Below are 16,230 nucleotides of genomic sequence, written 5' to 3'. Positions count from 1 at the left end.
GCAAATCACCTTCCAAAGAGAGAGAGAGAAACCGGCAAAGAACCTCGCTAGAAATCGCCACCAACGCACCCTCAACCTTCTACCAAGCAGAAGGTGCAAAATGGAGAGAGTGGTCAACTTGAGAAGAGAGAAAAGACCTATCTGCCAAAAACGTGGGGAAAGCCCCTTTTTGTGGTAGCCATCAAGTCAAAACATCTTCCCCAAGACAAGGCAACAAAAATTATCTCAAATAGATTAAATCCTGGCCGTCGATCCCATCCAATGGTCCATAATAAAACTAGACAAGCACAATCCATGTGAATTACACAAATAGCACTTAAGTCTAATGGAGTTAAGAGAACCATATTCTCACAGTATATCACTTAGATCTGTTTTTCATTTCACTGTTGGCTTATATAACTGCAAAATTTTACCACACAAACGTGGATTTGCTTCAAAGCTTGAATTGGGAAACGTGTCAAACTGACCTCCTACTGGTATAGGACCTTCAAGATTGTTGTCGGCAACATTAGAAAGGACAGAAAGTGAAGATTTTTGAGCGATGCATGAATTTGGCCCGAAAGATTGTTGCTAGATGGGTTCGGTTTCTCCAAGTTAGTGAGATTAGATATTGTGTCCGGAATGCTGCCAAAGAAATTTTTTTCGCGGAGATCCAGGGCAACAACAAACTTCAATTGGCCAATCTCAATGTATATCCTGATATATATTGCTGGTGGCAGGTTGGAGAGCCGGTTTGTATTGCAGATTGGAGGCATTATTGGGCTGAACAAAGACAGGCAATTCTAAATAACTTTGGTCTACTTGATCTGAAGTCTGTTGTGTTGCTAGTCTTCTCAGTTTTATAAGTTCCATGGAGAAGTTTCCTGATAGAAGGTTTCGGGACAAATCCAAGTAGAAGAGGTTTGGAAGATCCCCAAACTATCGTGGGACGGAGCCTATGATGTTGTTAAGCGATAAGTCTAGAACCTCCAGCTTATCTAGTCTAGACAGCCAAATTGGAATTAGACCCCGTGAATCCACAGCCACCTAAACCCAGGACTTGAAGATTTTGGAACTCGCCAGCTCTTATCAAGTTTTCATCTCCAGGCAGTGGTTCATTGTAAATGTTTTTTGAGAGGATTAAAGTTCTGAGGTTCTTGCACACTGTTAGGATGCGCACAGCACTGGTGATATTGTTTAGGCTATTATTAGTAAGGGATAAGAAGGATAGAGATTGTAATGCCATTATGTCAGGCAAAACCTCTCCATTTAAACTATTAGAAGTCAAGCGAATTGCAGTCAAATTCTTGCATAAAAAAATGCTCGATGGCAATCTACCTCTGAAGAAATTATTCCCAAGGTCGATGGATCTAAGCTGAATGAATTTGGAGAAATTAAAAGCAGAAAGTTCACCTTCAAGGAGGTTGACCCTAAAATTCAGCTTTGCAAGTCTCGTAAAATTCGTAAGAGATCAGGGCAGAGTTCCATTTAGTTAATTTATGTGAAGCCACAACTGTTCCAAGTTGGAGAGCCTCCCAATATCTTGAGGAATCATTCCTGTCAATTCAGTACCCTAGAGAGAAAGGTTAATGAGGTTAACAATGCTTCCATCTATCACTCCAGAGAGCTTATTGGCAGGCTAGTACAGTTCTTGCAGTGATGAAATTATGTAAATATCACTGGGAATGGCACCCGAAAGGTTATTGAAACCAGCACGTAGTCTCAATAGATTGTGACACTGGCCAAAACCGTGTGAAATTGGCCTACAAAGTCATTATTGGAGAAATCAAGATGCACAATTGAAGGTGAAAATCTGCAGATAGATGAAGGGATTGAACCGGAGAAGCCGTTATTACTGACATCAAATCTTTGCAAATTCAATGCTGGCTGGAGAAATGAAGATTGGATTCTCCCATAAAAGCAGTTGCTGGATAAATCCACTGTCGTGACAGTACTCATCAGCTTATCAGAATCTGATAACTGTCCGGTGAGACGATTATGGCTTATATCAATGAATACCAGGCGGTTCAAGGCCGTAAAAAATCCATCCGGGATAGGACCAGAGAGCTGATTCCGTGACGAGTTGAGTGAGACTGGTGAGGTTTACAATAAAAGGAGCTATGGTTCCAACTAGCCCCTTCGATGGTAGAAATAGACTGTTCACCCTGCCACTCTCATCACATCCAACTCCTTCCCAGCTGCAGCAATCAAAAGAAAGAGACCAATACAAAGGAGATGGAGTACTAATACTCAGATTGAATGATGATAAAGCGTTCCGATCTTGTTCATTACATGAGCCATGGCAGATATATACAGAACAAGAAAGATACACCAGTATTACAGTTAACAGCAAATCCAAGAAACACCAGTAGGACGAGGAAGAAGAACGGAATGGAGACAAGAGCATGGCTGAAATAAGTTGATGACTATGTGTAGGATTTAATTCAAGATGGGTCTATTGTGTTTTGATGATTATTAGGAAAACATCAGAAGATGAAGACAGATGAAGGTACCAAAGATATTATACACTAAAATTAGAATTTATTCCCTATGGAACGTACTCTCAACTCACTAAAATTATTATTTGTCGACGATCATGTATGCTTTGAGATTTGCACAAATTTTATTTTAGGCTATTAATTACACATCTAATCTCTCTTGTTTATTTTTTGATAGTTTATGCAAGATTCTGAAAAAAATCAAGCTCCTACCATTAGATTCCGAAATCGTAAGGACCTTTGAACAACGTAGAAGATAATAGAGAGAAGCAAGATAAGTAGCAAAAAATTAAAATCAAGTTTAGTTTCCACCAGATCCGCCAGCACAGCTAGCTCCGCCAAGAGCAAATGTGAATGACGGTGACGTATTAGTACGGAATTATGTGAATCCCGCTTCAGATCCTATGTATGACTGACTATTCTTTATCCGTCTTTTGGATAGACCAACTCCACATTTGACCAGATATCATTAACTTATTTCAAAATCATTAGGATATCTAGAAGACCAACTGAAAATTCACATGACCAAGTACATACCTTCTTAATGCTTTGCTAAATAATCAGTTATGAAGATATGTCAACAGACAAATTTCAAGTGCGCTCATTCCCTCATACTTTAGAGGAATGTGCACGAGAATGGCTACACTCTTTACGTCTAGGGAGCATCACTTTGTGGAATTACATGATACAGAACGAACTTCATACTTTTGAGTAGAAGGACCCCGAGAGCTATCAAGAGGCATGGGACAGATTGAAGGACTATTTCAGAAAATGTACAAATCTAGATATACTTAAAAACGCCCAGGTCTACATCTTTTATTTAGACCTACATCTTGAATACTGTAACACAGTAGACTCTTCAATAGGCTGATCAAATATGACTTTACCTATATACAACGCCTTAGTTTTTTTGATAGAACTGTAGAAAATCAATCTATGTGGCCAATTGTAAGGGAAAATCTGAGGAAAAAAGAGGTTATTTCACAATATAGATACAGTTACAATAATGGCATTCAAACTGGAAGTACTAACAAAGAAGTTAGACAAACTCACTCAGAATGTAAACATAGTTTACCAACCAGTACCAGTCTGCTGGGGCCGTGGGACAGATCACATAACAACTAGCTATCCTTTAAGACACACATGTTGCAGCATGAGGAGGTTAGTTATGCTTAACATTTTCAAAGGCAACAGAACAACTCTTACTCCAGCATGATAATCTAGGTTTGAGGAATCATCCAAACTTCTCATGGGCTAATAATCAGAGCAGAAGAAATTAGATTTAGGGCAACTCACTAGGATATCAGCAACAACAAGAGAACAAGTCATCATTGGAAGAATTAGTAGCTCAGTACACAAGGTACCCTACTAAGCAACGCAGAAAAGAACCTACAGGAACATGTATTAGTAGTTGAAGCTGTAAATTATACAGTAGTTGGGACATAATTAAGTAAGTCTCTAGCCTTGTCCAAGTATACGTGCGCATTTTTCGTTCCCTTAAAGACATCGAGCGTAGCCAAAGACCAACAGGTCCAGGCCATTACTATAAGAAGTGGAGTTCAGTTGCCAAATATCACTGTGAAGAAGAAAGGGATTTAAAAGAATCAGATACCTAACAAGTGGGTCAACCTTTAGAATTAGCAAAGGTTAATCAGGAAGTGCAAACAGTCCATAGGTTAAGATAGTCGTTCTTGTTAATAAACACACGCCTCCAATCCCATTTTCTTAAAGATTGCATAACAAGATTAAAAAGCAATTCAAGAAGTTTTTGGATGCACTCAAACAACTTCACATCAACATTCCTTTCATTAATGTCATTCTACAAATTTCTAATTATACTAAGTTTTTGAGATAGACGTTGATAAAGAAGAGAAAGCTGTCAGTAGATAAAACAATAGCATTGACTAAAAAGTGTAGCGCAATCCTAACACACAAGCTCCCTCCTAAACTGAATAATACAGAGAGTTTCACTTTACCTTGTTTTATAGAAATTCACATAATGATAAATGATTTAATTGATTTTGTATGCAACACCTCAATTTTTTATAAACCCTAGAGTGTTACTAAAAAAAATTTATTCTTTATTTTAAATACGAAAACGATAAGAATTTAATCCTTTATTTTAAAAACATAAATAGTATCAATAAAGTAACCCGGAACATGAGAATTGTGTCTATTCGAAACAAATATAATTAATCACTATTAAATAAACATGTCTTTGAACATAATTAGAGCTAAATAACTAATTTTAAAGATAGAAAAACTTTTAACTCCCTATAGTCAATGCACATCCTCATTGACTGGTCCCTCTTTTTAATGAAAAAGATTGGTGCATCTTAAGGAGATCCACTCAGCTGGATAAAATTCTTAGCTAACAATTATTGTAGTTGCAATTTTAACTTTTGCAGCTCTTTTGGGGCCATCCTATAAGGAGTTTTGGATATTGGTGATGCTCCAAGTATAAGGTCTATGGAAAATTCCACTTGTTTGTCTAGTGAGGTACCAGGTAGATCATCTGGAAAAAATCAAAAAATCCCTTACAATGTTTACATCATTAGCAGTCATTTTAACTTTTTAAGTAACAGTGATATGTATTAGAAATCCATTATTAGATTACTTCCTCAACGTCTTTTCTGCTTGCAAGGCTGATATGATGCGTGGTACGACTTAACCTTTGCTACGAGGAAATGAAATTCCTCTTATCTAGTTTTTGAAAAACACTTTTTTTCTTGATATTGTATGATTACTCCCCAACCAATCCATATTCAAAATAGCTTCAAAATTTTTATATGTAATATGTAGAAGTCAATCTTAAACTCTTTCCCATCTATATTTAACTTGATGGCTTTAGCTATCTTACTAGTATTCAAAGTTTGCCCGATGGGATCGTTACTTGTAAAACATTATCGGATTCCTCACATACTATACATGACTTATTAATAAATGTAGCAGAAATAAAATGAATCAGTAGCTCCACAATCTATAAGATCATAAGCAAGAACTCCAGATATCATAAAAATACCTGCAATCATGTCTGGGTCCTCTGTTGCCTCATCCTGAATTAAAGCAAAAACTCTTGCCTTCTCTTTCTTTCCTTGCTAATTATCTTCCTTTGGGGGGAATTCTTTGCAATTTTTAATAATGTGACCTGCCTTACCTCATCGATAGTGCTCGTTACTCCCAAACAGATATTCTCCTTGTTGACCTATGATTGACTTCATCCTCAATATTTTGACCATAACAAATAAGAATAATATTACTTCTGACAATTTATTTTTAGTGATGATAGTTCAATGTTAAAATCAATCAAGCATTATATATCGGATTTGAAATGAAGATTAAAGTGGAAGCAAAGCATAAAGATAAATACCAAGAAAGATCAAGATCAAGAGCATGAGAGACGACATCAAAGGAGGAGGTCAAGATCGAAGAATTTAAGAGCCAAACTTCGGAAGAAGATCAAAAACTTGATCTCTTAGACAAAATGTAAAGATACTAACACTTTGATATTTGGCAATGAATGTATAAGATCAAAATCCTTCTATGCGTTAAAAACAATTTTTGTGTATTAAAGGTCATTCGAATGCAACGTTTTGATCAAATATAAAAATGACTTTTAAAGTATATTTTGACTTGAAAAATATATTTTTATCTTGAAAAATTAGTTAAAAATACTTTCTGAAAGTCCATGCCTTTTAAAACCTTCAAATAAGGTCAAACGGGGGCCAAAACACGAAAATGTTGAAAGCTGTCGACGGTCGACATGCTAGGAGGACGATCAACCGGCCCAAGGTGGACGTCGATTGAAAAATTACAACGGTCCAAAATTTGACTGTTTTGAACTTTGGTTTTTACTATACAAACGATTATATTGATCATCAGGACAAGAGGCGGTCGACCGGATGAGTCATTCGCAATTACAGATTTTTTTGACGTTTTAAACTCTATAAATATCCCTACTCTTTCCATTTTTTACAAGAGATTCAAGAGCATAAAACAATATAGATATATATATTTTGAGAGAATTCCTTGAGCTTACATTTTTCATTCATTTCATTATAAGAAAAACTTTGATTATTGAATCAAACTTCTTGAATCATTTCTCTCATCAAAGTTTTTCATATTTTTTTGTGCTCAACTTATTTATATCAATCTTAAAAGAAAGACATATTTTTGAAGAAGATCTTTGTACTTATATTGCATAAATCTTTATACATCTTCATATTGAAAACATTGATTATTTTAATCAAATTTGTAAAATTATCATATTCATCAAAGTTTCTCATTTCTCTTTTAGTATTTAATTTATTACAATCATTCATTAAAAGAGATATATTTCTTGAGAATATTTTTTGAACTTACATTATATTAATTTCTTCTTCATCTTCTCATTGAAACATTTTGATTGATTAAATCTAATTTTTAATTATCATATTCATCAAAGTTTTTCATTTAACACTTGAGTTATCATTTATTACTATTCATTCAAGTGTTAACCTCTCTTAATACTTAAGTTGTTTTGTATTATTTATCAAGGGAAGTTTTCATTTTAAAATTACTTTGATAAAGTGTGGGTCGTGTTGAAGTCTCACAAAGATCAATATTGTATAAGGATCGGTGCTCCTTGTTGTAAGTCATCATGTGGGTTATGTTGAGGTCCCATAAAGCTTAATAGCATGGGTCATATTGAGGTCCCGTAAGGCTTAATAGTGTGGGTCATGTTAAGGTCCAATAAAGCTCAACATTGTATAAGGATTATTGCTCCTTGTTTGTAGCCATCAGAAGCGTTATAAAGGGTTGGATTGTACCATAAGTCAGTTAACACAATGAAAAGACCTTGCTCATGTCAGAGAGCTTAGTAATGGAGGATGTAGATCATTACTTTGAATTGAATCTCCACAATTATATCGTTTGCATCATCTCTTCCTTTTACTTATTGCTTTTATATTGCCCTTATTATTTGAATTTATCTTTTTAGTCTTTACTTGCTTTCGTAATTGTGCATATTTCTTTAATTGTCTTATTTGCTATCACTTTAGTTTAAATCTAGAATTAATTTTCGAAAAAATTTTAAAAACCAATTCACCTCTCTTGGTTACTCATTCTTGGGCTTTCACTCCCATGTGCCTTGTTGCACTTTTTTTGATAGGACGAAACAATTTTCTTGAACTCGATCCAATATTAATTCTCCTATTTTCTTCATTTTCTTTCTCTTTGTTGCAACCATTCCATTTTCGCTTTTCCAATGACTCAGCACCTTCTTGAACATTTAGGTCAATCTCTAATCTATTTGACATTTCTCGAGCAATTTGTAAAAACTAACTATATGTGGTGAATTGATAGGAGACCATTATTCAACCAATCTTCAGACGCAATCCTAGTTTGAACCTCCTTGCTTTCTTTACCTTAGTATCTACTAGATTTGGAGCATATCTAGATAGCTGTTCAAACATTCTCTTATATTCCTCAAGATTCATCTTTCCTTGTTTAAGTTGTAGAAACTTTGTCTCCTTTTGATCTCTCAGGGCTTGTGGAAAGTATTTTCTCTTCATTTCTTCTTTGAATCGTGTCTAAGTCAGAGCACATTACTATGCCTCAGTTCTAGTGCTTGAGGCAAACTCCAATCAATGGCCCACTGTATCAACCAACATAAAATCTGCACATAATACTTTCTGGGCATCAGTGCATGAGAGTTGTTTGAAGATTCATTCCATCCCTCTTATCCATTCTTCAACGCCACTGAATCCACTTTGCCATCGAAGGTTGGGAACTTGTAACGGCGGAACTGTTCAACAATTGAACTGGTGTTGTGAGCATTCGTCCATGCATTCTGAGTACAAGCGTGTGCTTGTTGTCTACCCAGATCCTATATAGACCTCAACAAATCCTTGATGACTGTAGTTTGGTTTTGTTGTTGTCATGCCATTTTCTTCACACAAAATAAAATTTTGTCTTAGAAAATAATAGGCAACATGACAATCTCAATAATATAAATTCTTAATAGTGAAAATTTAAAATCCCCAAATCTTTACATGTAGCATAAAGTATTATTATTATTATTATCATTATCATTATCATTATCATTATTATAATATTTTTTTAAAGGAAAAAAGTAGAAATTCTAACAAAGGAAATAACATCCATTTCTAATCTCTATAAGGCCTACAAATATTATTTGATGGAGTCTTATCATCTGAAGTAATGAATGATTCGGGCTCAAAATTCGTAAAGAAATCAATGAAGTCTTGTGGCTTGAATTTATGGTCGGGGTCCTCCTCAGGCCTGATTCGAGTTCCTCTTCTAGTTCTGGTTCTGATTCAGACTCTGGCTCCAACTCCTATCATCTATGGTTCCATAAGGTTATAATATCCTCACACTCACAGTATCCTCTAAAATCAACCCTATTCCAATCTTCAGGCAAATGTAGCTCATAATCCATATCTCTTACAAAGTAAGCCATGTCTCTTCATTGAGGTCGCATAGTACTTATAAGATGGTATATCGAGAGGATAGTTCCTCATAATATCTGAAAGATCTTTCTTACTCCCACTTAGATAGGAAATCTTCAACATGTTGAACAAATGTTCGGTCCTATCTCACTTCACAATTTATGTAGTTCTCGATAGTAATTTGGCCAAGACTTAGGTATACTGGACTATTCATAGTCATCCTAGTTGTTTGCCAAGTCCTAATCATGTGTGACATGTATAAATTCAATTATGATTAATCTTTTAGTGACAGTTTATTTTACTCAATGCTCGCATGAACAACATTCATATACGTTGTGAAAAAGTTTAACTAATAAATTATACAAGGTAAACGTGCTTATATATTTCATAACATAAAGTAAGATGACTCATAATCATGCTAAAAGAATAATATTTCATTTCATATCTTGGATCAATATGAGAGCGGTCGAATAGTGACTGTCGCGTGCAAATGATTTTTCACATTATTACATGTTTAAAACAATACAAAAACACTATCCTTAAACTTCTAATTCTTATAAAAATACATTGATTATTTTTAATATAGAAATTTCCTAGACTAGGAATACTTTGAAATAGAAGTTTCTAAAAATAGAATTTTTTTTTTTTAAAACTTGGAATTGTTTTAAATATTGTTTTTCATCTTTTTTGATTTGAATAATGTTCAATCAAAAGGCTTTCAAGTGAGGAAGGGGTTCACAAGCGGACTACTTAAATTCTAAGCTCTCCTTAAATAGTTTAGGTCTTTTGACAAAACCTTTAAGCAAATCAAGAAAACTCACAATAAATAGGAACTAAAGAGTTTTTAAGATATAGATTTCTAATTGATAATTCCTATTAAACTCATTTACGTGAAGCTTTATTCGATCGTTTTTTGAAACATCACTAGAAGGCTAGAGCTAAATCAATTTCAAATCACTTTAAATATGTTATATAAATCAATTTAAAATCAATCTAAAAATATTATCATCTAAAATCATTCTAAGACTTTCATAATTTAATCTAAAATCTACCACACACAAATGTTTAATATCTAACTTTTTAAGAAAGAAAATTTGTCAATTTTTTTTATTTGAACATTCAGTCATTGTTCATCGCGAACAGTATTTTTTTAAAACTTATTAATTTTTTTATATTAAACAGCAAATGTTCACGTGAACAATAATTTTTTTTTAATTAATTCTATAGAAAAGTAGATTGGGCTCTGACACCAAACTATAATACCCCAATTTATTTATTTATTTATTTTTATTTTTTATTTTTATAAATCACAGAGTGTTACTAAAAGTTATATTATTCTTCACATTAAATGCGGAAAAGATAATAATTTATTCCTTTATTTTAAAAACATAAGTAATGTCAACTAAGTAACTCAATACATGAAAATTGTATCTATTCGAAACAAACATAATCAATTAACTATTAAATATAAATATCTTTGAATGCAATTAGAACTAAATAACTAATTTAAAAGATAGAAAAACTTAACGTTTATTATTTATTCAAATCCTTTTGGCAGTCCACATCAATATCCTGTCACAGCTCCAATCGACCTGAACTAACCTATAAATTATTGTAATAGTAGGTATTTTAAATTATCCAGTATGATTCGTGTAGTTTTCATACACAATTATATAAAATAATAAAATAGACATTTCATACCATATTTTGTTTGAAGCATATCAGTTATCGAAAGAGACACTCATCATGTAGTCATTTCAAATTCTTAAAGAATTTCACATTTCATTATATAGAATCTAGAAGAGTTCACATTTCTTTAGGTCGAACCCAAAGGTCCACTAACAATTCATGCATAAATTAGTAAATACATAAAAATATACAGAAACAATCCACTTGCAAGTTATGCATCTTACCTCATTAGATCAAACAGATATTTGAAATAAAAATTCAAAATCATGTTCCAATATCCTTACTTCCTGAGTAGCCTTAAAAGTGGAAATTGCTTTTGCCTTTAAAACTCTCTACCGTGCATGTATATATGCATTTGTGCGTGTACCCTCCACCATCATGTCATATATACATAATTAGAATTACTATTAAATCTTATCAAATTCAAATTAAGATTACAATTAAACTTTATTCAAATCAAGAAAAGGTTACCATTATCAAAATCAACATTTATCTTCCCACACGTGGCTGCCATAAAAAATTTAAATCATAAACCAACTTAATTAATGACCAATTAAAGATAACTTCTTTGAATTTTCGTATCTTCGGCCTAACTTATTCGAATTAACTTTTTTTTTTTCCGAATCCATAATGCATTATTTAATATGAACTATAAAAGACCCCATTATTGATATACTAAATCTCGCTCTATTAAAATCTAATTATTTGGCCCAAACAAAATTAAAATTAATGCTATTTCAATTTAGTCCTTCAAGATTAAAAAATGTCTATGTCGAAAATCCTACTTATTAAATAATTCTATACTATAAATTTCCGGGACATTACACTAAAGCAAGTAATAATCTGATGTTATTGTCCATCTATAGGAGATTGGGATTGTGAATTTCTCAATCAACTCCAATAAATCAACAGCTGATAAACCACACAGGTCAGCAAGGCAGCCACAAACGAATCCTAAATATATGGGCTAATTGTTGCAAAGATTACGCAAGGAATAAAGCCTCCAGCATGCTAAGTCAACTAGCCATTGGAGTAGTTTAAGGAAATCATTTCCATTTCTGTTTTTATTCCCTTTTGTTGTAATTTGTTTTGGCTGAAATTCAGCACAAGTTGTCAAAGCTTGGCTTATTTAAAGCCTTGATCGTGAATAAAGAGGGTATCAGAATTATTCATCAAAACTGTGGTATAATTCTCACCCTAAGAGAGTTAATTTTCATATTTTATTTGTCTTTGATCGGGACCGCTATTAGTGGTATCAGAGCGGGGTTATTGAGAAATGTCAAACAACAAGGAACGAATTGAGAACTTGGAGGCTGGGCTTAGTGGCCTTCAAGAAGGAATGAACCGCATGGAGTTGGGTTTCGTTGATAAGTTCTAGAATATGGAGGAGAACTTCAATTGCATAACTGGAATGCTGCGTTCGTCTGGGGAAGGATCTAATAATACTTTCCACAATAATGAATGAGGAGAAAACTCACGGAACTGCCATAATGACAACCTACATGAAGACACTGAAGGAATACGATTAGCGTGCTCTTCAAAAATGGCAAAATTGGAATTTTCGCGATACATGGGCGATGATCCTACAGAACGGTTCAACCGTGTGCACCAATTCTTTGAATCCCAAGCCATTCCCGAAGCTCAAAAAGTATCCTTAGTAACTTTTCACTTAGAGGGCGAGGCAAACCAATGGTGGCAGTGGCTCCGGAGGACATACAGAAGTGAAGGGAGGGTACTATCCTGGGAAGACTTCGAAGATGAGCTATGGGCTCGGTTTGAGCCATCAGATTGTGAGGACTTCGATGAGGCCCTCTTACGGGTCAAACAGGTAACCTCTTTGAGAGAATACCAACGGGAGTTTGAGAGGCTTGGAAATCAGGTTAGAGGATGGACACAGAAGGCCCTTATCGGGACATTCATGGATGGTTTAAAATCTAAAATTGCCAATGGGATACGTATGTTCAAACCACAACATTGAAGATGCCATCAGTTGATGGAAAATATTGTTCACAATCAATAAACAGTGTATAGGATGAAAACGAAATTGAAATCGAAATGAAAACGGAATTGAACACTGAGCAGGGCCAAAATTTGGCCCATGCGACCACATGGGCAAATATCCATGCGGTCACACGGTGATGTACCGAGGCCACATGGCCTCGGACTGGATAAACCATGCGGCCGCATGGGTTAAAACCATGCGGTCGCATGGTTATAAATTAGGGACCGTTGGACAATTTTTGGTTTGAATTTTGGCGGCTTTTCATTTCGTTTTGACACCTTTTCGTGTGGCAATGTTTCATGTCTATAAATAAGTGATTAATGGACATTGAAAAATAATCACAAGTATGTGAAAAAACATATAAACAAATCCACATGAAAGAATTAAACTTTTTTCCCTCCATATTCATGTTTTTCAAGTGTTCTTCAAGATTCGGGTGGAAAAATCATTTGTGCTTTTGTGATTTTCTACAACAAGGCTTGATCAATCCTACGAACTATTTGCCATAAAATCTTTTAAGCACCAAATTTGTATACGAGAAGGGGCAAATATCGTTTGAGGACAACGAATCATTTTCGTGTTTGAGCCTTCCATATTGGTTTGTTTTCCTTGTTAATTTACATCTTCTTGAATTTCTATTTCTTAATTTTCATCTCCATTTTCCCCGATGGCATAAATTTCCAACAATCTCAAACGATATTTTGGCGATGGAGAATGAAATCACTTTAGCGACGATCAAGTTGATGATTCAAGATCTTGTTTTGGATTGGTTGGTGTGACAAATTCTGTCAAAGAAATCTAGAACATTTGGAAAGAAAGGTTTCCGATTGAAGAATGAAAAGATTGAATCTGGTTTGCCGTCAATGGAAAAAACTGCAGATAAGTGCTTTCTAATTTATTTAATTATGGTTGAAATGGCCAAAAATACATGGCTGCCTATGCGTGTTTTTCCATAATTAGTCAAGGACCATGAATTTGAACCTTTTCAGTATGCATAATTTACGTGGATATTGATAAAATGGATTTAATATCATACATCATCATGCACCAGTATTTTGTTCTCAAATCCAGTTTTGACATACGTTACTGGAAGAAGACAAAACTCAGTAAATGGATAGTAATTTATATGATGCATACTTAATGATCAAATGATAGATGCTGATGGAAAATAATATATATATTTAAATGCATACATTGCTGCAATGTGAACCGGTGAATTTATTCGTGACTTTTGGCCATACATTGAATTTTCTGGTTCGTGGAATTTTCTTTGTATAACCGTCAGTAGCATTTCATTAAAATTGAAATGATTCATTTATGAACAGTTATATATGAAAGAGTGCGATGCTTATATATGAAAGAGTGCGATGCTTACACCTGTTTATGTGTAATTTGAATTGGTGTGAGAATTAGTGTTTAAATTAAAAATGAAAGATTGTGTCTATTCATTTTGAAGTTTCCATAACTACCAATATTCTAAAATTGTATGTGAAATGTATAAATGTTTGAAAGGATGCGATCATTTTGTTGAAAGTACATGAACTTTCATTGAAGGAATATTGCTATTTTTTTAATAGGTGCCTTATTGTTTAAAATAAAATGACACACGTTGGAAACAAATGTTACTATCTTGTGAAGTGTCACTAGTTTGGTAAGTTGCATACATTCTTTGGTCTATGTGTTGACATTGGTCAAATTTGTATGATCAAATTAAAGAGAATTTGATTAAAGTACAAGTGCATTTGCTTGAATTATGACAAATTGTGTTATGTTCTATTAGAAATTGTTTGCGCAATTACTGAGACATGGAATCATTTTATAGAACACAAAATTATGTCTATAGTTGGCAGTGATGCTTGATATCTTTGAAAATGGTAGTAAAAATGATCTTATGTAAGATTATATTTGTATAAGAATATGACAAAATGTGATTTTGTCCAAATGTGAATAAGGTAAACATGTATCTTATTATCCAATATGACATAATGCTATCTCGTGAAAGTGATAAGTTGTAAAAAGATTGGAGAAGTTGCAATTCTTGTGAATTAAGAAATTTTTTTTTTTATTCATTGAATATGACTTCAATTATGGAACCAATTGAGTTGGTTTATGCTTGAAAAGCATGATAGGTATATGAGATGACCTTGATCAAATTGTGTGATCAAAATTAAATAGTGGATTGAAAGATAACCTTGGTAAAATTCACTACACCAAAAACCACTTTTGGCAACAGGCAGAAAACGTTGCCGTAGACTTATGGCAACGTTCAGGCGTCTGTTGTGGGATGAGACGTTGCCATAGAGCAATGAGTTTCGGCAACGTGCATTGCACGTTGCCGAAACCAAGTTTCGGCAACATGCTCTTGCACGTTGCCAAAACTTGCAACGAAACCAAGTTTCTGCAACGTGCTCTTGCACGTTGCCGAAACTGGAGTTTGTCATAAATGTCATTTTTATCTTTCTGATCAATTATTTTATATTTTTTCTGCTTCTTCGGCAACGTGCAATGCACGTTGCCGAAACCGTGCATTGCACGTTGCCGAAACCAAGTTTCGGCAACATGCTCTTGCACGTTGCCAAAACTTGCAACGAAACCAAGTTTCTGCAACGTGCTCTTGCACGTTGCCGAAACTGGAGTTTGTCATAAATGTCATTTTTATCTTTCTGATCAATTATTTTATATTTTTTCTGCCAATTAAACCTGTGAATTAAAAACATATTTTTACTATCTACGCACAAGTACCTTAAGCCAACAAAAAATTAAAAGTGCTTCATTAAGCCAATAAACACGATCCGATATGCAATATTACTTCATCAAAACATAATAAATACTTCAATTCAAAAATATACACCATATAACCAAAGAACTATGAAAAATGTCTAAAAGTTATGTAAACGATTCATAACCGAAGCTTCTAACGAGTCCCAGCCAAATCTTTTTACATAGACGAGATCCAAGACGATACAAGCTCAAAAGAAATTTTCGAACTCACTTCAGCTCCATGTAACTGCAAGAAAGAAAGAATATAACAACAAATTAATCAAAAAGAGCAAACAATTTAGAAACAATACAATGTCATTTAAAGCTTTTTAAGACACAACTATATTCATTCTTCTTACATAACCAGTCTATACTCATTCAACGTATATAACAGCAGATTTATGTCATTTAAAGAAAAAAATTGAATCACACACTCAAGAATACAAGCTCATAATTAAAACTTGATTGATTTTTAAAAATAAGATCAATTTCTTTTTTAAGAGAAGCCATTGTGCACTCATTAGTAATGCCATGAACAAACTTCCACATTCAAGGTTGTAAACTTGTGTATGCACACATATATAGCCACTCTTGAAACATGTTTAATGACAAATACGTAAATAAAAAAAATGTAGAAATTTATAAAGTACCTTCGTCAAATAAGTCTAATGCAGCTCTTTGGCCAAGCAATAGTACTTCCTATGGCGTCACTAAGAACTCGAAATTCTTCCGTTGGTCTATATAAGGGCAAATGACTCATGTACACCTCGTCAACCCAAACCTTCCAACAATCTCGTCCTAGTGGCACGTGATGCACATTTGTACTTGGGTCTATTGATGCAATCTTCCCTTC

General features: G+C 34.0%; 1 protein-coding gene across 1 annotated transcript; it reads right to left on the bottom strand.

Annotated features, from left to right (window-relative positions):
* Nucleotides 1-982: 982 nt before the first annotated feature.
* Nucleotides 983-4,018, bottom strand: LOC111366670 (receptor like protein 3-like). Its single transcript, XM_022987378.1, has 9 exons — nt 3,908-4,018; nt 3,774-3,842; nt 3,621-3,731; nt 3,319-3,437; nt 2,272-2,388; nt 2,161-2,177; nt 1,747-2,072; nt 1,494-1,552; nt 983-1,409 (listed from the first exon to the last, which is right to left on the bottom strand). Exons 1-9 carry the CDS (start codon nt 4,016-4,018, stop codon nt 983-985), a joined length of 1,356 nt encoding a protein of 451 aa, XP_022843146.1.
* Nucleotides 4,019-16,230: the final 12,212 nt, after the last annotated feature.

This window comes from Olea europaea, chromosome 18 (genome assembly GCF_002742605.1).
Source record: "Olea europaea var. sylvestris chromosome 18, O_europaea_v1, whole genome shotgun sequence".
NCBI lineage: Eukaryota > Viridiplantae > Streptophyta > Magnoliopsida > Lamiales > Oleaceae > Olea > Olea europaea.
Note: the sequence above shows the minus strand (reverse complement) of the source record. Positions and strands in the feature narration are given on the sequence as shown.